Raw genomic sequence first — 27,897 nt, 5'->3', positions numbered from 1 at the left:
TCCTGTTTTCCTACTGATTAAAACAGAAATGAAATTATCCTCTGAACAAATTGAGGCGCAGAAAAAAAAAAGGAATCCTGGTGAACATCTCTGTAAGGTACTAGATCACAAATGTTGCTTTCCTCCTAACACTCCACTGACAACCAGCACGTGCAGCTTCATCTGAAGGGCAACGAGCAAGAATCCCCTGGCCAGACCCATCTCCATGCTGGTTTTATTGATCGATTAATAAACTGGATCAGCTCAGGCATTGAACTGTTTTTTTTTCAGTCTTTCTATACTATTCTCTGATAAGGATTATAAAATCAGAAAGTGAGCATTCTCTCAAACCAGTTCTTCAGCTGTCCTGCAATTTAATTTGAATATTTTGCTCCAGCACAAGTTGGCCATGTGTGTGCAGGCAGGCGGCTACTGCTGCTTCGGCACTTGCAGAGTAAAAACATTGCTAGGGGAATGGGATGCCGTAGCTTCTGGCAACGTTTGTGCCACAACTTGACAAAGGTCACATGGAACCTCCCAATGATTGCAGGCACTGATAACCATCCTGTGATGATGATTTGGACAATAGTGTTTTGCGCTAGTTAACCATTGCAGCTAAGCTAGCCTATAAAGAATGGGTTGCTAACAATTGGCCACAGAATTTTGTTTGCACAATAGAATTGCATACATATCTACTCGGTGAGCTGCATGAGCTGGTCCAGCAGTCCTTAATGATTCCACACAATTAAGCCATCATATATGTCTACGGATAATTACCGTACACAAAATTATCTAAGTCTATCCCAGAAACCGCTTTCAAAAGCCACATGATGATCTGAAGCAGAGATGCAGCCAAATGTTGTTTCTCCGACAAGCAAAATGTTACTTAGTTGGCGGACTTATTGCTAATCAAACCAGAGATGAGAGCTATTATATGACCCTTTTATGTGGTTGAGCCGATTAGCAATCATGTGAAGTGGTTACATCTCAGAATGATGGGCAGCTATTTTGCGCAGTGGCCATTTCGGCATCAGGTTGGATTGAAGATAGACCGCACGAGAGGACAGAGCCCCATGGCAAGGAAGAAACAAGTGCACGAGACGTGGAGACGTCAAGCAATTATTACCTAATTTCTCGAGCTGTCATCTAGCTTCAACAGCTGCATGCCCCCCCAGCCGGCCAAGCCACTGTTCATCCTTACAAAAGGCCAGCAGCTGCTTCCATGTTCTCATCCACAGCGATCGCAAGCGAGTTGAGTGATACGCTCTCATGGGCTCATGGCCTGTTGGGACGCAGCAACATCAAAAGAGAAAATGCAAACCATTATCAGCGCCTATCCATAACATGTAAATGCAATCAGCGCCAGATACAGTCTCATGAACCTTCTGTTATTTGCACTTTGTGGTTGACCTGGTCACCACCCAAATCAGCTAAATATCTACCTTAATAACCAGGTCAAAATGGCCCAACTCGCTGACATGACAATTGACCATACAGAAAACAAAAACAAGAGTAAATAACTGTGTCGAGGGAGGCAGAACCTATACCACGCTATATAAGACTATGAGCGTTGGGAGGTTCTTATAGGTTTTCCTCTTTGGATTAAACTATAAGCAGGGAGCCACCCTACTCCTAGCCAATAATAGTTGCACACAGTCATAAGATATGGGCAAGCTCACAAAACTGGTCTGTGATGGCTCCAAGTATACCCCCTTACAGGTTACAGCTCAGTCTACAGCTTAGAACCTAGTTCTCTCCCACATGGCCAAGTGAAATCTCTCACGCCTCGTCTCTCAGATTTCTCACCTATAAATAAGCACCCCCGCTCACTGCACCCCCACACCACACACTACAAGCTTAATACAACTCTTCACTTGCTCCAACCACACAGAGAGAGAGAGAGAGAGAGAGAGAGAGAGAGGGAGAGAATCCATGGTGACACAAGGAAAAAACACCAAAATTAGAAGAGGAATGATGTCCCTGAGGAGGAGGAAGCCGTTCCAGCTCATGGTGCTGAGGCGTCTCCGGGAGCTCAAGAAGATCGTGCCGGTGGGCACTCGTCGCAAGGCCGACGTCGACGCGGTGCTCCAGCAAACCGCCGAGTACATCTGCGCGCTAGAGCTGAAGGTGGCCATCCTACGGAGGCTCTCCAACATCTACGGTGTGTAGCCAGCTCTGGTGAAGACAGCCGATGATTTGCATGCCAGTCACCAGCACATGTAAGAGGGACGAGAGAACCTAGCTACATTTCTTGCCATGGCCACCTCTGTTCAACTCCTCCCTACCACCAACCAAGTAGTAGCATATTGTGCCTTCCCTATGCGATTGGTTGGTCGCATATGGAAGTGTGTCTATTAGTTAAATCTGTCTGGAAAAGCCAGCCCCTTTATCCAGCTGATTGCAAGAAATTGCTTTGACTGGTGGTTGTCAATACGCTAGCTGGTCTGCATGCATGGTTCATGTATTTCATTTGTTTGTATGTGTGGGTGTGTGTCAACAGATTTTTGCCTAGCTCTTCCATTTACTGCCTCCAGTCATTGGCAGGGCTTCTAAGACTATATGCACAAACACATGCAACCACATCATCTCGCAAATAACTTAAAAAGAATAAAGTTTGATGATCCCTACAGGTACAGGATCATGTGTATGGCAGCATCTGTCATATTACGAATAATGGAGTCATTACTGAATACTGATTGGGCTACTCATTAGAAGGACATGTACTTGTGCGTGCCTACCAATCAGACACTTCTGCTCCAAAAAAAAAAATCAGACTCTCCATAACCAATAAGGACAATGAAAAAAATATCTGAGAAACAATCCTTCTTTCAGTCCATACTAGTTGATCAATCATCAACTGATTACTGATCAAGCTCTGGATTATTAAAATATACTTACAGTGTTGGATCTTGTTAAGATTGTGAGACATCCACAAGTAGCACAAGATATTCCCTATCCAGCCAGAACCGTATAATGCGAGTGAAGATTCTTCAAACGTTGCTGCATTAGCATGTCTCCCTGTGGATAAAATTAAGAACATAAGATGGAAATGCTATATAAATACGCAATTAGTGTAGCTCGGGTTCCCCCCGTCAAAAGGAGTGTTGCCACTGAAAGGGAAGTTCTTTCTGTCAAGTCCATTTCTTCAGGTAGATAGACAGACAGACGGTTGATATTGTGGGATTTGATCCTTTTTACCCAAGGAGAATATATGCTAACACGTCACATCAACTGGTGATCGACAATCATCCTACTTGAAAAGGATGCTATGATGAAGATAGAGCACATAGTACGTGCGGGGATTTAATTCATGCGTAAATGTACTGCTGACCAGATAGATAGCAGCTGGGCTACCAGAGGAAGCGTCCAAGCAAGGGCATGTGCATGCAAGACTGCTCTCTGGCCTTTTGCTCCACATCATTGGAGAGCGCTGTCCCTTCTCTCTTGCCACTCTTTGTCACCAATTTATCCTTTTGGGTGTCAAAACAATCCTACAAAACAAGCCATAGTTTATCTAGCAGGGAGATGGTTTTGGGACATGCCAATGTTAACATCGAAGGAACATTCTAGTTTTCTTTACTCTTTTTGTCCAGGCTTAAGCAATCTTAGATGCAAAACATCCATGCAGATGCTCCATACTGCGATCAACTTCCTTATCAGGCACTTTGATTCCTATACAGACGACCTGAACATAATTCTACCTTTCAACTTCAGGAAGCAGAGATACGCAGCTCTCAGGAAGAAGATGGTCATTAATTTGAATCTAGCAAGTTGTCTCTCAGTGGGTGACATTAAATTCAACCGTGGGAGCTAAAAAGTAGTACACTCCACTGAGCCCAGCCGCCCAGGCTTCCTGTCGGGACACTCGAGGAAAAAAAACACACTGCAACAGCGTGTGCTAAGCTGAAGGCGATAGTAAGATTCTGCATTTTACAGCACAGCCATGTGGGGCATTCCCCTTGGGATTATTGTTCACAGCCAGGCCAGCTGTGGGATACTGCCATGGCATTTCAGCTACAGCCTGCAGGTTGCCAACGCAGCTATGACTACTTGGTGGTTGCCCAGGCCTGGCGCCAGATTACCATGTCAGATTAGGTGGTCTGTGGATATTAAGATTTTATTAGCATCCAACTTGATCCACTTAACATGTACTGTACGACACGTCAGGACCTTGGGACCAGAATTTAAAACCTTACCGACGGCAACATTGTTCATCTTACCAACGGTAATTCTTTAGACGGATCCGTGACATGGAGCACTGAGGCGGACGTGGCAAGGCCTCCGCGTGCGGTGTCTTCGGCGTGGCGACGAGAGGTGGCGTCCAACGGCGGGCAAGGCGAGGCCTCCGTGCGTTGTGTTTTCGCGATGGCGACTGCGAGGCAGCCAGCGAGAGGTCCAGATTCGGCAGTTCCACTCCGTCGGACGGTGGATTACGTTGCAGCGGCACTATAGCGTCAGGTCCTGCATGGCGGTGGCCTGCTCGGTGCAGGGCTATCTGTTTCTCTTGTTTTTCTATCGGTGTTAGATCGTGCCTTGGTGGTGACTTCACGTGCAGGAGAATGTTGATTGTCGCACCGGCTTGGCTTGGCTTAGCTCGGCCAGCATTGCCTAGAGGAGTGGTCTTGACCGCGCTCCACAATCGGTTAGGGCCTCTCGAGGTCGTTTCGAGTTTCTCCTCGCGTTGATGACCCAATCCAACCGGGTGAGGTGCGTTGTGATCCCCGTGTTGACGTCCCAATCCAACCGGGCGATTTCTTCTTTTTTCAATTTCTTTTTGTTTTCCTGGCTATGGCCTCCCAAGGCTGTATGCTTGTATTTTTCTCTGCTATATCAATGAAACTCGCACTATCTTGTGTGGTTCGTTCAAAAAAAATTAAAACCTTCCAAAATTAGGGTCCTTGGCAGCAAATCAACTTGGCTCAGATTAACCATCTACTTAGCAAGCATGTATCCTGGGAACATCAAGCCGCACAGCTGCCTAAAGATGCAGCCAAACAGGATTAAAGGCACGGACGACAATCGTACTGCCCCTATCTTTTGCAAGCTCGATAACCAATCTTGTCGAAAATTAGAAGTATCTCAGAAGTAATCTGGTATCAACACACAACCGCTTAGTGCGCGTACAATGATATGACCATCATAATAAAGTGGCATCAAGACACCTTTACCTTAATGATACAGCTCCGAGGGGTTGCGTGGCTTTATTGCAGCACCTGGAGCCCATCCATGTGTGAGCATGTGTCCCTGCGATGCTATGATTTGGACTATCCACCATAGACAAGTCGCAGCCCATGTAGCATGTGCTTGGCATTAGCCTGTAATGAGAGTACAATGGAAAGGCGTTGGATTAGGGTGATTGAAACAATGGTGGGTTAGCATATATGTAAGAGCCAGAGGTGACAAGGCTGTAGTCCACTGAATCAGAGACAACAAAAAACCTTAACACATGTAGGATTACAAGAATAATAATAACACATGCTACATCATCAACATATTAAACAGGAGAAGGCTGAAACTAGGACACTGCATAAGTTGTCTTTGTGAAAAGTAGAATGGCACATGCAATACACTCCCAATATGTCAAATAACAAATGGAACGCTCAAAGATTTCGAAGCAGCTGGAGCATTACATGGAGCACCGATCATAATAAGCACAGCACAGAGCACAATACCAATTAGGGGTACAATACCATTTTTTTCTGACAACCCTTGGACACAGAAATATGTATGTGCTACACAACAAGAACTAGTCATTTCAAGAAAGCATCCAAATCTTACTTAATCCAGTATATAGCTAACTTGATGTGGCCTTGACAAGCATGAAGTCTTAACTGCTTCAATTATCACATCATTCACATTAAGAGGTTACATGATGCAAAATCAAATTGCAACAACCACTGATGGCATGAAGACAAGAAGTCGCCATACAGTGGATCTGTCCAATGTTGTTTAGTAGGACTTTTAAGAACCTAAGACAAATGATGTCCTCTCAAAGTAATAGGCAATCATCACACGAGATATGACGCATGGTGCATGTGCCTTGATAAGATGTTAAGAATGCCCCTCAGGAGATAAGAAAAACTGAAGATGATGCATGATGCGTATGATTTCCCCATGTTTGATTTTCCTTATAGACAAAAAGGAGGCGAAGATGATGAGACTTATTTTATAGAATAATGGTGAGGTGGGTCTTCATTGCATCTCGTTCACATGTAAAGTGCAGGGATTGCATTTTTCATAAGCAATGTCATAATGTAAATTTTATCATCCAGACAGAATCTTGCAGAAATTTATCATGCAACTCCTCAAGGTTTTCATCAGAATTGTTGAAAATTGATTAAGATATACATCTAACATTTAAACCATTGGCAGGTGGAACACACCTGGAACCATCAACATATCCATCGTCAGCACTTCCCTTCACATGATCAGCACCCTTTATCACAACCACAAAAGGGCAGGCCTTCTGCACTGCTGAGGCTTCACTGGAAGAAAGCAAAAGTACACAATGATCAGGAGACTATTCCTGAGTCTTAAGCAGTTAGACCAACCGGTACTTCACATGTCAAGCAGATAGGAAAAGCTAATAGACCTATTTCAGCGCAATCAGTTCAAGTATCTCCTTTTATTCTCTCACTGAACTTCTGATGTGGGTGGGTGCCACACTGCCACTGCACAGGAAAGGTGGATTCAAATACTTCACAGCAAAGGTTAACACAGAATGACTCAAAACCTCTCTACCTCTAGCAATGGAAACCAGAACCAACAAAAACTATAGATGCTCAAAATTCAAAATGCAGACACAGCAAAGGAACTAGGTCTTCACCTATAAAAACTTCATTTCCTTTTCAGTGTACAGATTACTTTTCGACCAGATTTAACACAGCAAATCAAGTTTTGTTTGCAGCTACATGCATATCCAAATCCAGTTGGAAGTCCATGCAGATGTGGGGTCTCTAAGCCATGTGCACGCATGTGGCTGGTCCTGTTCTTCTGTTCCAACTAATTCAGATAGGCTAGGCCACCTTCATTCCTTCCCTATGGATTTCTCATGCTGTTCCGGACCACTGATTAAATATCGTTTATCCCCACATTTAGCACCACAAAAATCTCAGGCATGGCCATGGAAATGTACTTCTCTGATAAGGCCCGACACAAGAAGTGGTCATATTCAACAATGCTTAAATCAGATGAGATCTCATGATTGTCCACGCTTGCCCTTTCCCTTGCCCCCACGGGCTCATCATTCCACACAACTAACCTTATTAAACCCAAACAAAAGTTAGTCGGAGAGCAATAATGAAAGTGGCCCAAGAGCTAGAATGCATGCTTTTCTAATCCATGTCATCAACAACCCCTAGAAAGATGTTTCAAGCTCAGCTAAGGAAACGTTAGTGGAAACACTAGAGTCAATATTTCTTACAAGGAGAGAACAAAAAAGACAGCATGTTAAGAGGAAAGGAGTAAAATAAGAACAACATGACAGATTACTGTCCTCAAAAGGTGAGAACAGAAAAAGAAAGCATAGAGAAGGGGAAGGGGGTAAAATAAGAGCATGATGACAGATTAACGCCTGTAATCCAAGACTCCCAAAAAAGAATGTATTGCATTCATTTTTCCTAAAAATGTTCATTCTCTATACCTGTTTGATTTACGTAGCAGAGGAAGATCAGCGGCTCAGATGGACAGCATAACAATAAATGCCAACCATATATAACAACATCAAAATTCAGCAGTGGAGAAAGAAAGGAGAGGCAGAATTAACAACAACAGGAAGAATAGGTAGGACAGTACTATGTAATCCGTATTAAAATGGTGAGTGATCACATGAGAGCTCCAGAAGAAAGGTAGATTGTTAACCGACAGTGTCTTGACATTAACATAACATAGTATGTAAACAACTACGCTAGAGCTTAAAACTTATTCTTAAAGGACACAGCTCCACGAGCAACTCCAACATGTCCACAAATTCTTCTAGTAGGCAGTAAAGGTAGCTTGCCAAGAGCTTCTGTATTTTTGCACCAGTGTGACTTCTTTCTCTGCACAATTTCCATGGCAGCATATAGCAATGTGAACACTTCACATGACAAAGAAAAACTAACATCAATCAATAATCAGTGGAGTAGACGTGTAGTGTATATGAGCACCAGAAGAGATAATCCTGTAAGCTACATATCCAATACATAGACATTGCCTTCGAATTACTCCATCCAAGGCATTGAAGACTGCACAAAGATGTGTTGCCAACTAAAGATTTGATGATGGTGATATATAAATAGTTGGATTAGTCCCAAAATTGCAAAGAACATGTAGTTTTCTACAGCTATGACCAAGGGTATGTATACGTAATGTCCTGGGTTTGAATCCTTAAACAACACCCTTAATTCTGGTTCTGGAAATGCAGTGGATGTCTTCCCCCACAGTTCCATCCCTGGCATTGCACATTCGTGTGTTTCAAGTTCAATTGAGCAACGTGCTCTCAACATCATCTACAACTTCAGCATTTTACAACTTCCTTAATCATGTCTGTTCGTCTGTAACTATTCCAAGCACTGTCACGTAATTGCTACATACACGACGCTCAAATAACATTCACAAGAATCATACAGCTCCCCAAATAGCCTATTAATCACTTCCCTTCCCTAAAAAACGCAAACTCTGGGAATAAATGGTTGAATTCAACCCCAGGATTTGCAGCGTTAACAGGGAATACATGGTTGAATTCGACTAAGGTTACCCCCAAAATCGCAACATAATCTGTCACGGTAAAATTAAACTAAACCAGGGACAATTTGTGCGGTACTCATTGAATTTGATGGGAAATTGAGCGCACGAAGAACTGATGGCTTAAACGTACCGGGAGTGGAAACTGGAGGCGCCGAAGGGGGCGCCGCCGCGGCATGCGACTGCGGCTGCGGCCGCGGCGGTGGCGGCGGCGGGGAAGGAGGAGCGGACACCAGCGGCGCGTACATGTAGGAGTCTGACGCGAGGTATACGGCGATCGCCCTCGCGAGGCCCCCAGCACCCCCGCCGCCGGCGGCCTTTGCCGACGCGACCGCCCTGCCCCGCCGCTTCGCCGCCGCCGGCTGCGGCCTCTTGCGGACGCCGAGCAGATCCCTCTTCTCCATCGTGTCGGCCCGCCTTGGGGTTTCTTCTCCGCGAGATTTGGGGGTTTGGTGTTTCGTCGGGGAGTCGGGGACGGCGTGCTTCGGCTGATCGGGTCGGCCGGTCGGTGCGCCGTGCTGGAGCGTCTCGAAGCGGAGCCGGAGGGGGGAGCTGGCGGAGGAGAGGCTCGACGTGGCATTTTCTGGACGCTTCCTGCGGGCTTCGTGGCGACGCGTGGCGGCCGGCGCCTTTGGGGAGGAAGCCGAAGGTCCAACGGTCGGGTTGGGAATTGGGCCTTCAGTACTGCATTCGACGGCCTTGTCCAGGATGGTTGGGCCGAAGGAGCAGCCTCCTTTTGGCGTCTGTCTGGGCTTTTTTCTTTTCTTATATTCAGATCATTTAGTATCAAGAGCATTTTTACATACTTTTTACCAGCTTAACTACTTCAGCTATTCACCTTTTAGTATCAAGAGCATTTTTACAGATTTTTTTAGTTAGACTTATTAGAGCATGTCTTGGATCCACCAACTAAACTTTAGCTGGCTAAATTTAGTTGCTAGAGATCCAATTGGACCAGCTAAAAAAACAGCTAACCTTTAGCTGACCTTAGCTATTTCAACACAGCTAAAGCCATATAAATTTGGCTGGGTCTATTAGCTAGATCCAAACACGTCAACTAAAGTTTAGCTACGAAAACTTTTAACCGGCTAAAGTTTGATTCTGAAATTTTAGTTAGCTATAGTTAGGTGGATCCAAACTGACTCTCTGTTTGGCTGGTTGTGGCTAGTGGCTGATGCTGATTTGTTATGAAAGAAATGTACTACTGGTTGATTAGTGGCTGATGCTAATTTAGTGTGAGAAAAAAGCACTGCTAACTGGTTGGTTGACAAGCCAGTCGAACAGAGCGAAGGGGCACTATTTTAACGGTTTCTGCTCCCTCGCGAAAGGAAGAACGGTGGAAAGGCTCAAAGTAAGAAGCACCCAACAAAATTCAAGCCTTAGTATGTCCACAGTGGGTACTCTAACCCTTCATCTATCCGATACTGAAGTAAAGCTTTAGCGTGAAAACCGCCGCAGCGGCGTACTGCATCGCGAACGGTAAAATCGAGTATGGCTCCACTTCCGCCAAATCTACCGGGATAGAGGGCGTGTGCTACCTCGTCTCCGGGCCCACTCGCAACTGCTGCGCGCCTGGACCTCCGCCCAGCAGCGCGTCCACGTCCACGTCTGGTCCGCCGCTGCCCCGCTGCGCCTGCACCCTACCGTCGGGAGCTCGCCGAGCCGAGGATGCGCGCCGCCGCCTACATCCACCACGCGCCGCCACATGGGAGCCTCGCCATGGTCGTGGCCCGCGCGAGAGGACAATGTTCCCGCGTACGCGCCGCCGGAGCCGAGCCGGGGCCGCTGCGACAGCGGACGGAGCGCGCTAGGGAAGGAGACCACCGGGGAGGGAGGTGAGGAGCGTTGGAGGAGGCAGCGGTGAGTTCGGGCCACCGCAGGGCCCGCCTCCGCGTCGTGCAGGCGCGCGCGGCCACTGCTAGCCCGACCGCTGCGAGGCTCGAGCTCGCCGCTGGCAGGGGGCGGCAGCGGTGTTGAGGCCGTCGCCGCACTAGGGCTCGCCGCAGCGGAAGCGGTCGGGGAGCCGGGAGAGGTGCGGCAGCGGCGGGAGCGGGAGCCAGAAGGGCCAGCCGGTCGCCGGGCCGGCGAACGAATAGTGCCGCGACCTCTGTGGTGACGGCGGGCTCCTTCGGCGGTGGGGAGCGCGCGAGGCAGCAGCTCGGGAAGATGGTGTCCATGCCCACGAGGGAGAAGGGGCGCACACCCTCACCCGCAGTGGCATCAGCGAAGAGGTGCGCGTCTCTAGCGTTAGCTCGGGTCACTGCGAGGCCCGCCTCCGCGCCATGCAGGTGCGCACGCAGCCACCGCTGCCCCGGCCGCACGCCAGTCGCGTCGCGGCCATGGGAGGGGGCGGGAGGAGAGGGCAGAGGGACAGAAGCCGCGGCCATGGGAGGGCGCGGGAGGAGGGAGGACGGGGCGGAGGGCCGGGCTCGCTGAAGCCCCTGCGCGGCTGCGCACCACCGAGCGGCGCCTCGCCGCCGCTGCCAGGGCCCTGAGCTCGGCGGAGGAGCCGAGGCAGGTCCGAACCTCCAGCCGACCGTCGCGGCGGAGGTGGAGGAGGGCGTGGAGGGCCCGCGGCGCGCAGGAGCTCCGGCAAGCAAGGTTGTGCTCGGTGGAGACTGGAGAGAGAATATGGATGGAGGGCGTGAGAAAATTGCATATTTGGGACTCCAAACATTGCGCTTTGCAGTTTTGCCATTCCAAACATCGACTTCGTAAAAACGGGACTCCAATCGTTAGGCACTTGATTATACTGCCATTCGGGGTATTTTCCCTCTTCTTTTTTTTTCTTTTCATGTATTTGGGAGGGTGAAATGTCTCTCTTGCCCCTCTGTATTTGCACATTTTGTCGCTCATCTCGTATCGCGATACGATCGACTGAAACCCTATACCAGTTTTAGCGGCCACCGCACCATTGTCCGGCCACCCAACCACCGGCCGCCACCCGGCCACTGCCGGCCACCGTAGAGCATGCCACTAGCAGATGAGAGCGAATCCGGCATGGCTCGGCCCAGCGTGGGCACGCCTGCCCCGTCCGAATCGAGCGGCCATCGCACATCATGCCGCTTGTGTTGCCTTCTAACTTTTAAGCTCCTCCATTACTAGAACGACAAGGATGTGAAAGTTACTGCGACCTGCATACAGGTTCCTGTGATGCGTTCATCCTGGCGGTGTGCTGCACGCCCACTGCAGCGGCAGCAGCCTGCCTGCATGGGCGGCGGCGGGCCAACCATCCTGCTAGGCAGGGGCGGCAGCAGTGCTACAGTGCCTGGCCACCACTGCAGTGCGGCAGGGGCGGTTGCAGTGCCTGCCCCAGTGATGGCAGACGAGAGCAGCGGCTTGATCGTCCAGAACCTGATGCAAATACAGAGGGCAAGAGAGACATTTCACCCTCCCAAATACATGAAAAGAAAAAAGAGAAGAGGAAAAATATCCCAAATGGCAGTATAATCAAGTGCCTAACGTTTGGAGTCCCGTTTTTACAAAGTCGATGTTTGGAATGGCAAAACTGCGAAGCACAATGTTTGGAGTCCCAAATATGCAATTTTCTCGGAGGGCGCGGGGGTGGGAGACAGAAGGGGGTAAAAAAGAGGGAGGGAGGATGACGAGTGGGTCCTATGGATGGGTAGTTGGGATAAAGAATGATGTATAGAGGATTATGGATGCGGATGAACTGAATATAAAGGAAATAATCTCGACGACTGGGATATTGTAACGAATATTGCCCCATTTAGGCCATTTCGAGTGATTTTGGTGATCGAGTGACAATGCAATCATTGGGACTAACGTGTTTGTCAAGTGTATCTCATCAGGTCCCAAGAATGAAGTAAAAAAACCCTAGCAAAGCAAAACACGAAGAAAGAACTCAAAGAAAGATTGAAATGGACGAGTTCAGCAGAAACAAGTAGGACCGGATGAACCGGTGATGGGTCACCGGAGTATCCGGCTGGCACCGGATAAACCGATGAAATGGCGTCGGTGCAATTTGCAGTACTCAGGGAAGGCCACGTGGAGAAAACTCAGTTGCATCAGATAAACTGACACCACAGGGTTGGATTATCCGACCCAAGAAGCCGGACTATCCGACGCGTGAAATCAAGAGGCGTCGGAGCAACTCTGACAGGGTTCAGAGCTCAGTTGAAGAAAACCAAGTGTGACCGGATGATCCGATGTGTACAAGGGAGGAGCATCGGAGTAATGGTTGGATCATGTACCCGAGAGCATGTTTGGGGGATCAAGGCACACTCTTAAGGACCGGATGAACCGACGCACTGTCGGACAAATGCACCGGAGTAATGACATCAGCATGGCAAGCACAGAAGAAGAAAAGTGCTCAGGACCGGATGATCCGATGCCCGTCGGACTAATACACCGGATCATCTAACCCGTGCTGCATCAGGAATTTGAAGACCCAACAGCTACCTTGGTCTGTGAGTGACCGGATGATCCGAAGCTACCTGGTCGGTTTATCCGAAGCCCTATGCAGAAAAAGATTAACGGCTCTAAAACGGCTAGTTAACTTTGAGGGCTATATATATGGGTTCCCCTGGTCATTTGAAGTTTGCTGGAGTTCAGAGAAGTTCCACACACATCCAAGAACACCTCCAAGCCAACCAAAGTGCTTAGTGATCACATCCTTAGGTTTAGCACTAGTTTAGCCCTTGAGTGAGTGAGTGAGCAAGGTTGTGTGCCTTGTGCTCTGGTTCTTGAGTGAACAAAAGTGTATCTCGATGAGCCGGCCATCCTTGGAGTCTTGGTGACTCGCCGGCACATCCTCGACCCTCCGGCTTGGTGTGGAGCGGCGATGACAAGCTTTGTGCGGGGGACGTGGAAACCCCCTTCCTTGGTGGAGAAGCTCCTTAGTGGAACCCGGGATCAAGGTGACCGTGGGCTCGGTGTCCTCAGGAGAGACTTGATTGCCGAGAAGCAATACTCTTTGTGAGTGCTTCAACAACATGGATGTAGGTGTGCCTTTGTGGCTAACTGAACCACAGGATAAATCCTCGTGTCATAAGAGTTTGCTTTCTGTCATCCCTCCTTTAAGCTTCCGCATTTACTTATTGCAATCTTGTGTGCTTTTACTTTTATAAAGTAGAGTCTTGATAGGATTGGATATAGGTTGCATGACTCTTTTGGGATGAGGGTTTTCACTAGATGAACCCTAGTTGCACATCTAGATAGCATGATCTAGTTTACTTTTTGTGCCAAATAGTTGGAGCTTGAGGTTAAGGTTTTTAGTTTGCCTAATTCACCCCTCCCTCTCTTAGGTTACGAGCACCCAATTTCTTTCAATTGATATCAGAGCCGGGACTCACACTTCTCACAAAGGAAGCCAATTCTATTGGCAATTTGTGTTACCGGCTCATAGGATCGGTATTAGGCTTCACCGCCTAGTGAGTTAGCTCAACGGGGAAGGGATGGATTCTTTAGGACCTCCTCCACGGTTCGATGGCATGGGCTTCCAATGATGGAAGATTTTAATGGAATCCCATCTCCAAACTAAGGGCCTAAACATTTGGAGAGTAACTAGTGAAGGCATGAAAAACAAAGGTCAACAAGAGAAACAATTTGATGCTATAGCAAAATGTGCTATCTTAACCTCTCTTGGTGACACCATCTTCAACCGAGTGTTTGCTTGTGAAAATGCTAAGGATCTTTGGAAAACTATTAGTGAGAACCATGAGGGCACAAAAGATGTTGCAAATGAAAAATATCATGTTCTCAATGATAAACTTAATAGCTTCAAGCAACTTGATAATGAGAATGCCGAATCTATGTACTCACGGTTGAATGTTCTTGTGAATGAGATTAACTCTTTAGAGGTGAATAAGATTGATGATTTGGAGCTCATTCGCAAGATCCTTCACTCTATCCGAAGGCCGGAATATGATTTGGTGACAACTATTCTCTATGAGAAAGAGCTCTCAACAATGACACCAAATGAAATTCTCAACAAGGTGATCGCCCATGAGATTCTCAACGACATCAAGGCAAGAGCCCCACCTTCTTCACCAACACATAGCGCTCTCACAAGCAAGCAAGAAAGGTTGTTGAAGAAGATGGCAATCAAGGGAAGCTCAAGTGAAGAGGAAGAAAGCCAATGTTCCTCAAGTAATGAAGATGAAGTCATGTCCCCCAAGCTCTACAAGCAAGTGAAAATCATGAACAAGAGCTTGAAGAAAATCAATTTGATGGGGTACATGGTCTCTCTTAAAGATGGGCCTCACCATCAACTCATGAAAGTTGAGAGGAGATTCAAGAAGAAGAAGAAGGAGAAGAAGCCCAAGGAAGAAGCACTTGTAGTTCTTGGAGAATGGACAAGTGGTGGTGAAGAATCAAGCACAAGCTCAAGTGATGAGTCAAACAAGACCTTCACCACCCGCTTCAACACAGGCACGGCTTCATCATCCAACATGTGCTTCATGGCTAAAGGTATGGAAAGCGATGTAAGTGATGATGACTCCGACTCTCCCTCCTATAAAGAGCTTCTTGATTTAGTACATGAGCACCAAAGAGCAATTAAGAAACAATCTAAAAAATGTGATGCTCTTAATGATCTTAATGCCACCTTTGCTACAAATTATGATAATTTGTTGTGCAAATTCCAAATGCTTAGCAAGGAGCATAAAGAGCTCAAATTAAAAATTGAGAGCATCACTATAGAATCTAATGACTCTTTGGAAACTAAGCAATCTACCTCTAGTGCAAACTCAACTTCTAAGGTAGATGTTTCAACTTCTTGTATTGATTTAATTGATGAATCTTGCTCTAACCCTTGCAATGAGAAATGCTATGAGAATGTTGTTGTAGAACCATGTGATGATCTCATTGCCAAGGAGAATGATGAGCTCAAACAAGAAGTGGAAAGACTCATGAAGGATTTGGCAAGATTGAAGGGCAAGAGCATTGTCCAACCTTCTCAAGATAACCGTGAAGACATGGTGAAGAAGCTTGAGAAGGGTTCCACCATGACATGCTTCAAGTGCCATCAAGAAGGCCACAAGTCCAACAAGTGCTCTCAACAAAAGAAGAAGCTTCCGGATGAGAAGAACAAGAAGAAGATCACAATCAAGAGTTCTCTCATCTACACCAAGCCCAACCGGAAGAACAAGAACAAAAGCACCACCTATATGATCAAGAAGAAGGACAATGGCAAAGTGGTTGCTCACAAGGTTGGAAAGAAGGATTGGAGTTAGAACCGCTCCATTTGGGTGCCCAAGGAAGTCATCACCAACATGAAGGGACCTCAAATGGTGTGGGTTCCAAAGGAGACTTGAAGCCAAGAATGGCATCGAGGGATTTGGAGGCTTAGCTCACAAGATGATGAGAAGATTCAAGCCAAAGAAGCTAAACTCACAACTTGGACATTTTGGTACCCAAGTCCCCCATAAGGTAATGGTAGTTAGATTTCAATTCATGCATCATGTAGCTCCATTACTCTTGCTAAGATGTCTACATGCATTGTATTTCCTAGTGCTACTTATGGTGGGTTGCTTATGACTTGCTCTAACTCATGAGCAACCTATATGATTTGATAAGTGTGTAGAAAGCTACACAAGATCACTTCTTCATGGTACATGGACTTCATGAGGTATGTATTTCATTTTTGTACCATGAGCACAAGCTATAGGGTAAACATTCAATTGTTGTCATAAACAATGTGCATATTTTTGTTTCGTAATTCAAACACTAAATGCACACATTTAGGGGGAGTTCATCCTATGGTTTGTGATTTTGGAGACTAACAATGTTTGAAAGTTTATATTTTATAGTCTCTTTCTGGAGCTAACACTCTAAGAGAATGTTATTCACGCTCAATGTGAATTAACAACTCTATAAGAGTGATTAGATAAAGTAGTGTGCTTTCATGCATATTGAGCCATGCTCTATTGAACTTAAAATTTCCATAGCTAAGTTCATAGGCTATGTGCTCATACATTTGTTCTTCTCGGTGTACCCAAATGCCTGTCGCTCATCTTATTTCAAGTGGTACAACCAAGGTAACTAAGTGACTCCCGGAGGTATGCAAGGTTCTAAAACTCTTTCATTTGGTATATTTATCATTTCCTTATCCTTTAGAGCTACCTCCGTGTATGATATGATCTAAGCTTTCTTGGTCTAAATATCTAGTTGTGCACTTGATTTTCACATTATCTTTTTGTGCACACAACTTGTGAAAAGCTTAGTCCATATCATGCAAGTTTCATATTTTGTGATCCACCCTAGTAATTATTCAAGTGGTATCTTCATTGATATCATACAATTGGGTCATGATTCATGGAACTAACTCCCTAGGCTACTAATCTTTCCCTTTGAGCTATGTTATTTTGCAAGGCCTTTTTAGGTGATTTGACTCCAAATGGGGAGAAATGTGGATCAAAGCAAGTATCTCCCAAGGGGGAGGAATGTCTTCCAAAGGTGGAGAAATATGGGGAGAAGTAAAAGGGAGAAATCATGAATTTAGGGGGAGTTCAAGTCGACATTGGATGGTGGTAAGCATCCAACCAAGTGTAAGTGGTTCAATTGGTCTTTTTTTTCAAATTTATGCTTGCTTTGATTGTGTTGTCATCAATCACCAAAAAGGGGAGATTGTAACGAACATGACCCCATTTAGGCCATTTCGAGTGATTTTGGTGATCGAGTGACAACGCAATCATTGGAACTAACGTATTTGTCAAGTGTATCTCATCAGGTCCCAAGAATGAAGTAAAAAAGCCCTAGCAAAGCAAAACACGAATAAAAAACTCGAAGAAAGATTGAAATGGACGAGTTCAGTAGAAACAAGTAGGACCGGATGAACCGGTGATGGGTCACCGGAGTATCCGGCTGGCACCGGATAAACCGATGAAATGGCATCAGTGCAATTTGCAGTACTCAGGGAAGGCCACATGGAGAAAACTCAGTTGCACCGGATAAACTGACACCACAGGGTCGGATTATCCGACCGAAGAAGCCGGACTGTACGATGCGTGAAATCAAGAGGCATCGAAGCAACTATGACAGGGTTCAGAGCTCAGTTGAAGAAAACCAAGTGTGACCGGATGATTCGACGTGTACAAGGGAGGAGTGTCAGAGTAATGGTCGGATCATGTACCAGAGAGCATGTTTGGGGGATCAAGGCACACTCTTAAGGATCGGATGAACCGACGCACCGTCGGACAAATGCACCAGAGTAATGACGTCAGCATGGTGTTGGCACTCCTTAGCCTATACGAATTACTCCGCAAGCGCACAGAGACCGATGTAGCTTTCACCAGGGAGTATACCTGGGATATCGAATCCAAAGAATGGTAAAACTTCGACCAATCCTAGAACTAGTTCAACCGGACCCACCAGGGGAAGAAAGATAAGTGGGTAGAGGGTCTAACGTCGGTTAGCCAACTTATTATCCGGAAGACTTGCAACTAAACTATCTTGATCTGCTTCGGCGGCTGGAAGAGGAAGGATTTCAGAAAGGGATGAGAGGGGAGTCCAACGGCAACCTTCAACTACTACTATGAAAACACCCGAAAGTGGTGGACTACAAAGGACGGACAGTGCTGTCACCACCTGCTGACTATCACAATAGTTCCGTGGGGCGAAACACAACCCTGTGTAACTAACCAAGTCTTGGCACCACGCCTAACACTATCGAGTCACGTACTCCTGCCTTCCGGCAAGACAGAAAGCACTCTCAAATAAGTAGAATTTGCTACTTGCGCAGACTAGAGATCCCGCAGATCAATGACAGAAAGTAAACAAGTAATAGAAGTAAAGATAACGACTAGCGAAATACCGACGAGAGACAAGGAACTTCACTCCGGAGATATTCCATTCCTCCGAGATGGCTTACAAAATGGAGTAAGGTCGAGAGAACTCAGCACCGCTCCTTTACCTTGACTTTCGCCAAGACTCTCACCTCATACTCTCCCTATTCTACTAAGTGGGACTACATCTTGCTTGGTCTCTTCTCCTCTCCAAATGGTAAGAAATTGCAGAAAAAGAAAGAGACACTCAATAGGTAAGAAGAATTGCTCATCCAAGAAAAAGAGAGAAACCTTGCCTTAGAGAAGTCTCTTGCCGAGGAAAGAGCTAAAGTAGAGAAATTATCCATTGACTTGTCTTTGGCTAATGACTCTAACAAGAGGCTGATAAAGGAGAACACCATGGCTAGTGATTCTTTAGCTTCCTAAAGGCCACTAATGAGGAACTTCGAAATAGCTTATCAAGCTTGACAGTCAAATACAAAGACCTTGAATTGAATCATAATGTCCTTTGGGAAAGCACAAAAACCCATTCTAAGACAATTCCAAACTCTAGTGTCTTCACAAGTGAAGATTGCTCTAAATGCTATAAATTTGATATACAAGCTTGTGTTGTTAACTTGGTAAAGCTAGAGGAGTTGAACAAAGCCAAAGATTGTGAAATCAAGAGGCTAAACATGATAGTCAAGAATGGCTATGAAGAAAATGTAAAGCCCAAGCCCAAGGTCATCTACAAGGATGGTAGATATCCTACCATAAAGGACGGGCTTGGTCATTACAAGGGAGCAAAGGTAAATGAGAGAAAAGTGGTCAAGGGCAAGGAAGAAAGGAAGATGGTCAAGGGCAAGGAAGTCCTTTCTTTCACCAAGGGTGGTAATCTTGGTGAATTGATGGATATAGCATATGGAGTGACACCCTTGATCTCTACTTTGGCCAAGAAGAAAGTAGAAGCTTTCATCAAGCACAAGAGCACCGTGCATGAGCCTTCACCAAGCTACACTACGGATTATATGGTGACAATGGACCACAATGGTAAAATCGTGGTCAAATATGTTGGGGCCAACACAAAGAAGAAGATTCTAAGGAGTGTGTGGGTTCCCAAAATGTATCCATCTAACCTAAAAGGACCCAAATCTATTTGTGTACCTAAATTCCAAGCATAATTTGTTTTGTAGGAATACTCTTCCGGTGGCACCGCTTGGTTGCTTGATAGTGGATGTTCAAATCATGTGACCGGGAGAAGAATTTGTTCACCTCAATTGAATATGACAACATTCCAAAGGAAACAATTGTCTTTGGAGATAATAGCAAGGGTGAGGTAATTGGATTGGGTAAGATTGTTTTAACTCATGAGAATTCAATTACAAATGTTTATCTTGTTGATACCTTGGGGTAAAATTTATTGTCTGTCTCACAACTTTGTGGAATGGGCTACAATTGTCTCTTTACTAAGGAGGGTGTGACCGTCTTTAGAATGGACAATTCCTCTATTGCTTTTACGGGTCAATTTAAGGGCAAAGTCTATATTGTGGACTTTTCAACGGAAAAGGTTGAGCCCAAGACTTGTATGGTGGCAAAATCCGACATGGGTTGGCTATGGCACCGCCGACTCGCCCATGTTGGAATGAGGAACATGCCCAAGCTTCAAAAGGAAGGGCACATCATAGGACTAACAAATGTTGTCTTTGAGAAAGATAGGTTGTGTAGCGCATGCCAAGCCGGAAAGCAAGTTGGTGCTCCACATCCCGCCAAGAACATCCTCACTTCGACAAGGCCTCTAAAGCTTCTACACATGGATTTGTTTGGACCCATCACATATATAAGCATTGGCGGTAACAAATACGGTCTTGTAATTATTGAAGATTTTTTCTGCTTCACTTGGGTGTTCTTTTTGCAAGTGTTGGCACTCCTTAGCCTATACGAATTACTCCGCAAGCACACAGAGACCGATGTAGCTTTCACCAGGGAGTATACCTGGGATATCGAATCCAAGGAACGATAAAGCTTTGACCAAACCTAGGACTAATTCAACCGGACCCACCAGGGGAAGAGAGGTAAGTGGGTAGAGGGTCTAACGGCGGTTAGCCAACTCATTACCCAGAGGACTTGCAACTAAACTATCTTGATCTGCTTCGGCGGCTGGAAGAGGAAGGACTTCAGAAAGGGGTGAGAGGGGAGTCCAACGGCAACCTGCAACTACTGCTATGAAAACACCCGAACGTGGTGGATTACGAGGGACGGATAGGGCTGTCACCACCTACCGCCTACCACAATGGTTCCATGGGGCGTTACACAACCCTGTGTAACTAACCAAGTCTTGGCACCACGCCTAACACTATCGAGTCACGTACTCCTGCCTCCCGGCAAGACAGAAAGCACTCTCAAATAAGTAGAATTTGCTACTTACGCAGACTAGGGATCCCGCAGATCAATGACAGAAAGTAAACAAGTAACAGAAGTAAAGAGAGCGACTAGCGAAATACCGACGAGAGACGAGGAACTTCACTCCGGAGATATTCCATTCCTCCGAGGTGGCTTACAAAATGGAGTAAGGCCGAGAGAACTCGGCACCGCTCCTTTACCTTGACTTTCCCCAAGACTCTTACCTCACACTCTCCCTATTCTACTAAGTGGGACTACATCTTGCTTGGTCTCTTCTCCTCTCCAAATGGTGTGTGCTGAATGAGAGGTGGGGGCTCCCTTTTATAGGCCTCCAAGGTGGGTTGCTTAGCTTGTAAGCAAGGCTAAGGTTGCTTAGCTTGTAAGCTAAGCTAAGGTTGGCTTGGCTTGAAAGCAAAGCTGTCCACACATGCATGGCGGTTGTAACTTCCACTTGTGGGATGCACACATGACGGTTGTAACTCCCTCTAAAAGGCTGCACATGTGGCGCAAAAAGGCCAGGCCGGCCGGCCTCCCCTAGGCCGACCGGCCTAGGATCTCCGTCAAATTTGTGCTGCCTTTCTGTGGACACTCCTGATTGCCTGATGAAGTCAATTGCATTGGCTTGGTCCGAAGCGAGGCAGTTAGGGGCCGGGCGGCCCGGCCTAGGCCGGCCGGCCTGGGGTTGTCCCCCCTCGACCCTCCGTTCCACTGACATGCCAATCAACGCTTGTATTTTCCTCCTCAAGTCGGTTTAGGACTTGTTCTGAATTTGCTCACTGCATGTGGACCCAACTTGTCATGGCTCAAGCCTTTCGGTCTTGGTTTGTGCATTTTGTATAAAATCACATTGGGTTTTCTTGTATTTGCACTCATGAGCACTCTGGCCAAAGATGAGCCTGAATTGCTAGGTTGATAGGCCGGCCGGCCTGGGTTTTCTCCCATTTTGGCCAAATTTCGTACATGTTGTTCCTGCATTCAAATACTCACCAAAACTCATAGAACTTGTTAATATAAGATAATTTGGCATGAGTATGGCTTGTCTTTCATGAATCTGGTAGAGTGTTGGCGGCGAAAATCACCAATATCGACCACCAACACACCCCCATAGCCAGATTTTGCTCGCCACGAGCAATAAGGTCGGAAAAGAGCGAAGCCTGGTTTCATGAACTCAAAGAATGCATAAGATTTATTTCTAAACTTTCCTCATACCTTGGATTCCGGGTGGCTAACACCATCACCTTCGAATATTGATCCCCAGAACAACTCGATGGAGAACATGATTCACTTCCTTTTCTCTATATTTGGAGGTTTTGCAAGATTTTCAAAACAGGAGGTAGGCTCTCATCTCTTTCAACTCACTCTTAGTCCCTCAATTTGTGTTTGAACCTCACTAAGGTCTTTAGAGAAAACCTCTACTAAGTTTAAGAAGGCTTTTGTGTAGCTCAAGGTAGGGATAAACTTGCATATCTTTGTCATTTATTTTGCAAGATCAAAGATCTTGTCTTTGAGAGATCATGTCACCTTTAGAACTTGGTCATGTGCATGTGTGTGTGAGGAATGAATGTCCTTTTGAGTGGTGTTTGACTTTGGCCTCTCCATTCTTCCCCTTTGTCCTCTTTTTTTTTGTTCGAGTAAGATTATTGCTCACTCTTTTTTTTCAAGGGGATGGAGAGCTTTTGGTGAACCACTTTTGATGGACTTTATTAATGAACATGCATAGTGGATGACCAAAGTACTCGATGACCATGACATTTCTCGAAAGGCAATGATGTTTGATCAAGCTCAAAATGTCAAAAGATAGCTATGTGGGTTCAATTCTATTCGTGTATGGCTCTGGATAGGACTTTATATAGTTAAAAGTGAATGAGAGTTGCCTCTTTTTAGCTTTTTAAAGAAACACACCAAGACTTTGAATTAGAAAGAACATGTCTCTCATTTCATTATATCATGATGGTCAATAAACAAAAATTTAAGTGATCCTATCATGTAATAAGTTCCAAAGGTAACGAGTACTCGCATAAAAAATAAAACTTAGGCACCTTTGGAAGTCATGTGAGAATTCATCTTTCCAAGAGTTTCATTCAAATTTTAATTTATTTCATTTAGAACTAATTTGAATGAAAATCAGGAAGGAAAAGAAATATGGGGTCACAAACCTCCGTGACGAGTTGTCATGTCGATGTTTTGGTTAGGCACAGGTCTAATCTAGCTACCTGATCTTAAGTTGCATCAAATTTTGCTCAACTTTACCAAGAAGTCCGTCTCAGTGTTGTTCATGATGTTCATCTATGCACTTGATGAAAATATTAGAATAGGGGAGGTTGGTTGGCACACAAATGTGCACCAAACAACCAAAGCACAAGCATGAAGCATTTATTTCATTTTATTTTAGTTTTTTTTTCAAACATAACTGGGCGCTACTGAAACAAAATTTGAGAAATAAATTGGCACCCATTATCCTAGACTAGGGTAAGGCACATTTAAGGTCTGGCGATGACCATAGACAGGGGCTCTAGCTCGGATAACTCGAAGACGTCTATTTCTTTGAGTTCCGGTGGTTTGGGCTTGAGGAACATTTTCAATATTCCCGTCATTGTCCTGGAGGGTTCACTAGACAAGGCCCTTTCCACTTACTTCTAAGCTTACTAGACCGAGCAAATGAAGGCGGGAAATAGAGAAGAATAGCTTATTTTCCACTTTGAAATGCTTGATCTTAGTCCGCTTATCGTATCATCTTTTCATCTGCTTCCTGTAGAGATTGGAGCTGTGGCAGGCCTTCTTCCTCCATTCATCCAATTCAGCCTATTGGATTTTCTTTTTAACCCTGGCTGATTGGAGATCCATTATTCACCTCTTAATTGCCCCATGGGATCTGAACTTAAGGTCAACTGGTATATGGCAAGTTTTGCCATAGATCAGCTGGTTCTATGTTTGTCCTATTGGTGTCTTGATGGATGTTCAATATGTCCAGAGTGCCTCGGGTATCATGCTATTCCATCCTTTCCCCATGGCATTCACTATCTTCTGCAGAATGTTTCTGGTCTTCTTGTTAGATGTTTCTGCCTGGCCATTGGTATAGGGATGGTATGGAGTAGCAGCCCGATGGTTTTACTCTCAACTCGCTGAGACACTTCTTGCAGGTCTTGTCTTGTGAAGTGTGAGTCTTCACTACCAAACATGACTCTTGGAAATTCAAAGCAAGGAAATGTGATTTCCTGTATCATCTTCTTTGAATTCTTCGAGTCGGCCGCAACACAGGAAGTGCTTCATCCATTTGGACAAATTGTCCATGGCTGCCAAGATGCACGTGCTCTGATATAGGGAAAGACTCACAAAGTGAACTCCCCATATGTCGATTACTTCCAACTGAAGGTTGCTCTTCAGTGGCGTAGCATCTGACATCTTGGGCACCGTACCAATTCTTTAGCGTCTTAAAACTTGGTTGGCTAGAATTATGCATTCTGCCAAACCTAAGCATGGATACGGAATACTCCGTAGTGTCATCCTTATGGTAAGAAGTAGCACGCTCAAGAGTCTCGCGTGTCTCACAAAGCGGGATGCAGCGATTGGAGTAAACCAATAGCACAGACTTCAATAGATAGGGGTTCTCCCAAGGGTGGTATTTGCTGAGGTGAATATAACTTCTTCTTGTCTTCATCTAGAGATATATATCCAGTCTCCATAAAATTCACTTAGTTCTAATACCTTGGACTGAATATAGTGATCTCCAGAAGAGTATCATCTCTTGAGAAGTCAATCGGTTTCTTGAATTCTTGCGAGATGAGCAGCCACACAATTTTCTGCTCCTTCCTTATCTCTGATTTCCAGATCAAATTCTTGTAGGAGCAGAATCCAACGGATGAGTCGTTGCTTGTCTTCCTTCTTGATCACATGTGCTTTAGTGTAGCAGGATCCGAGTATGCTATCTCCTTAGCACCAACCAAGTAGGATCTGAACTTAAGGCAAATACCAATGCCTGAAATTCCTTCTCCATTGTTGCATAACTGAGCTCCGGTCAATGTCTTACTTGCATAAGATTTGTCCTAATGCTGATTATCCTTGCATGGACCTGGCACTATTTCGACGGCGTAGTCATTTGCACCGCACGTGGTCTCGAAAGGAAATTTCGAATTGGGAGGATGCATGATGGGTGAAGAAACGAGTGTCTTATGGCACTCAATGTCCGAGGACAAGCTTTTCTCTGACCATAAAGAGACACTTCTCCCAATTAAGGTCAAAGTGTGTTTCTTGGCAATTTTTGAGAACTTTGTCTAAATTCTCAAGGTAATCTTTGCCAAGGACTGAGAAGTCATCCATGAAACCCTTCATGATGCTCTCAATTTGGTCAGAGAAGGTCGCCATCTTACACCTCTGAAGTAAAGCAGGTGCGTTGCAAAGACCAACAACATTCACCGGTAGGCGAATGTGCTGTATGGACAAGTGAAGGTAGTCTTACTTGGTCATACGAATTTGGTGATGACCAGAATATTTGTCAAGGTATTGGAAGAATGAGTGCTTAGCCAGCCGTTCAAGCATCTCGTCAAAGATGGGGAGAGGATAGTGGTCATTTCAGATAGTCTTGTTGACTATCGATACACGTCCTTGATGACTTCCCTCTGGGATATGAGCGCTCTACTCAGAGGTGATTGCTTCCTTCTTTGGGACCACTTGAACTAGGCTAACCAAAACACTGTCTTACATGGGATTGATGACGCCCGCGTGCAGTAGTATTAATACCTCTTGGTTCACTACCTTCCTCATCGCATTGTTCAGCCATCACTGGTGCTCTCAGGATGACTTATGGTCCGGTTCCATAAAAATGCAATGGGAGCACAAATCGGGGTTGATCCCCTTTCTAGTCCTGGAGAGAATACCCGATGACGGACCGGTACTTCTCTAGGACTGCAACGAGCAGCCAAGTCTCACTCTCTATCAGCTTGTCGCTGATGAAGACTGGCATGCTATTGTTGATGTTGGAGGAAGGCGTTCTTCAGCCTAGTAGGCAGCGGTTTCAGCCCAAGAAGAAAATGTTGCGGTTTTTCTTCTTCGTTGAGCTTGAGGTGGCCGCCCAGATCTATTTCCTAAGTGAATTGAAAGGCATCTTCTTTAGAGATGTTTATTGCCTTCTCCATTGGGTCTTGCTCCGGTCTAATATTTTGTATTGCCTGAATAGACTAGACTGACCGGGATCTTCTTTTTGTCAACCTCGAGCTATGAAGAGTAGCTCGGAATCCATAGGAGTTGACAAGTGGCTCCATTGGCTGACCGATCAAGAGAACTTATCACCTTCGGGGATATCGAAGATGTGGAAATCCGGAAAGATCTTGTTACGCCCCATCTTTAGGGACATAACATGGAAAAATCTCCTTACTTTCCATCATCTGGCCGTCGATCCACTTCGGGTGCTTACGAGAGAAGGACATGATTTCCTTCGGATTGTAGAAGTTCTCTTGTGGTACAGCGTCCCCAATAGTGCAGAGGAGTTTTCAAGAATCGAATTCTGCTCCTCTATCCATTCCTTGCTAGTGATCACAGTAAGACCCTCAATCTGTGATGTAGCATCTAGAATGAATGCCTCAGATCTTGAGCATATGCACTTATGCTCCTTCGGCATGTTTGAAACATGACCGAGGTCATGATGAGCATTGGCGTATCATCAATGCATTGCTCATAATTTGTGGACTTGATTGGTTCGGTAATTTCCACTATATGTGGTGGAGGTGAGAGGATGCAGCTGATAGGGTGTTCAGTTGGTTTGAGTGGAAAACGGGGCTCCAAAAACCAACGAGGTGTTGCTTTAGCATCTTCCGGGATACGATGAGGTGTCCCGGATTTTGCGGTCAGCAAAGATCTTTCCCATGCTGTTCCAAGTGGGAACACTCTGGTAGCAGGGGAGCAAAATTCATCCTTCAAGTTGATCCAATCTCCTCCAGCTCTCCCTGCCGTCTGGTCGTACTAAATTTTCGCTTCGCCCGTCAGAGAGAACGGGGAGAGCTTCACCGTAAGGTGTTTTGGTTCCAACCGGGTATGGTTGAATTCCAGCAGGGATTCTTGTCCTTTCTCATAGAGAAGGACTATGCACGAACCATGATTTACGAGACTGGGACTGATCTCGTAACCATCAGATAAAAGGGGGGATGGTAGAATGGTGGCCGTTCCAAATACTCGCGGGATGGAACTGCTGGATAACTAGGAGTAGAACTCCATGTGGATGGGCGGAAAGGTGTACAGCTGAACGAATTCTAGACTAGTGTTGCTACTGTTCCCCGGCAGCAGCGCCAGAAATCTTGTTGGCACTCCTTAGCCTATACGAATTACTCCGCAAGTGCACAGAGACCGATGTAGTTTTCACCAGGGAGTATACCTGGGATATCGAATCCAAGAAACGGTAAAGTTTCAACCAATCCTAGAATTAGTTCAACCAGACCCACCAGGGGAAGAAAGATAAGTGGGTAGAGGGTCTAACGTCGGTTAGCCAACTTATTATCCGGAAGACTTGCAACTAAACTATCTTGATCTGCTTCGGCGGCTGAAAGAGGAAGGACTTCAGAAAGAGATGAGAGGGGAGTCCAACGGTAACCTGCAACTACTGCTATGAAAACACCCGAACGTGGTGGACTACAAGGGACGGACATGGCTGTCACCACCTGCCGACTACCACAACGGTTCCGTGGGGTGGAACACAACCCTATGTAACTAACCAAGTCTAGGCACCACGCCTAACATTATCGAGTTACGTACTCCTACCTCCCGGCAAGACAGAAAGCACTCTCAAATAAGTAGAGCTTGCTACTTACGCAGACTAGGGATCCCACAGATCAATGACAGAAAGTAAACAAGTAACTGAAGTAAAGAGAAAGACTAGCGAGATACCGATGAGAGACGAGGAACTTCACTCCGAAGATATTCCATTCCTATGAGGTGGCTTACAAAGTGGAGTAAGGCCGAGAGAACTCGGCACCGCTCCTTTACTTTGGCTTTCGCCAAGACTCTCACCTCACACTCTCCCTATTCTACTAAGTCGACTACATCTTGCTTGGACTCTTCTCTTCTCCAAATGGTGTGTGCT

At 45.8% G+C, this 27,897-nt stretch overlaps 2 protein-coding genes across 6 annotated transcripts; one reads left to right on the top strand and one right to left on the bottom strand.

Moving 5' to 3' along the window:
• Positions 1-127: 127 nt before the first annotated feature.
• Positions 128-27,896, bottom strand: LOC120678378 (forkhead box protein L2-like). Of its 5 annotated transcripts, XR_005676509.1 has the most exons (6): positions 6,572-8,830; positions 6,363-6,464; positions 5,148-5,294; positions 2,878-2,997; positions 1,106-1,261; positions 128-208 (listed from the first exon to the last, which is right to left on the bottom strand). XR_005676509.1 is itself a non-coding variant. In XM_039959539.1 (3 exons), exons 1-3 carry the CDS (start codon positions 9,105-9,107, stop codon positions 7,954-7,956), a joined length of 414 nt encoding a protein of 137 aa, XP_039815473.1. In that variant the 5' UTR covers positions 9,108-9,320; the 3' UTR covers positions 7,546-7,953. The 5 variants fall into 5 exon arrangements, 1 of the variants encoding a protein (XP_039815473.1); XR_005676512.1 differs by lacking the exons at positions 128-208; positions 1,106-1,261; positions 2,878-2,997 and adding an exon at positions 20,930-27,896 and having other exon boundaries at positions 4,878-5,294; positions 6,572-8,018; XR_005676510.1 differs by lacking the exons at positions 128-208; positions 1,106-1,261; positions 2,878-2,997 and adding an exon at positions 4,878-5,069.
• On the top strand, positions 1,821-2,559 carry LOC120678380 (transcription factor UPBEAT1-like). Its single transcript, XM_039959540.1, has one exon. The coding sequence runs from the start codon at positions 1,912-1,914 to the stop codon at positions 2,146-2,148; it is 237 nt and encodes a 78-aa protein (XP_039815474.1). The 5' UTR covers positions 1,821-1,911; the 3' UTR covers positions 2,149-2,559.
• Position 27,897: the final 1 nt, after the last annotated feature.

Source organism: Panicum virgatum, chromosome 6N (genome assembly GCF_016808335.1).
Source record: "Panicum virgatum strain AP13 chromosome 6N, P.virgatum_v5, whole genome shotgun sequence".
In the NCBI taxonomy this organism is placed as follows: Eukaryota; Viridiplantae; Streptophyta; class Magnoliopsida; order Poales; family Poaceae; genus Panicum; species Panicum virgatum.
This window is presented reverse-complemented; position numbering and strand designations above follow the sequence as displayed.

Coding starts and splice junctions, on each gene's coding strand:
- LOC120678378 (XM_039959539.1), bottom strand. CDS start 9,107: ATGGAGAAGAGGGATCTGCTCGGCGTCCGCAAGAGGCCGCAGCCGGCG. Junction 8,205..8,836: donor GCCTCCAGTTTCCACTCCCG/GTACGTTTAAGC, acceptor ATCTTTGTGCAG/TCTTCAATGCCTTGGATGGA. Junction 8,019..8,126: donor TTACAGGATTATCTCTTCTG/GTGCTCATATAC, acceptor GAAATTGTGCAG/AGAAAGAAGTCACACTGGTG.
- LOC120678380 (XM_039959540.1), top strand. CDS start 1,912: ATGGTGACACAAGGAAAAAACACCAAAATTAGAAGAGGAATGATGTCC.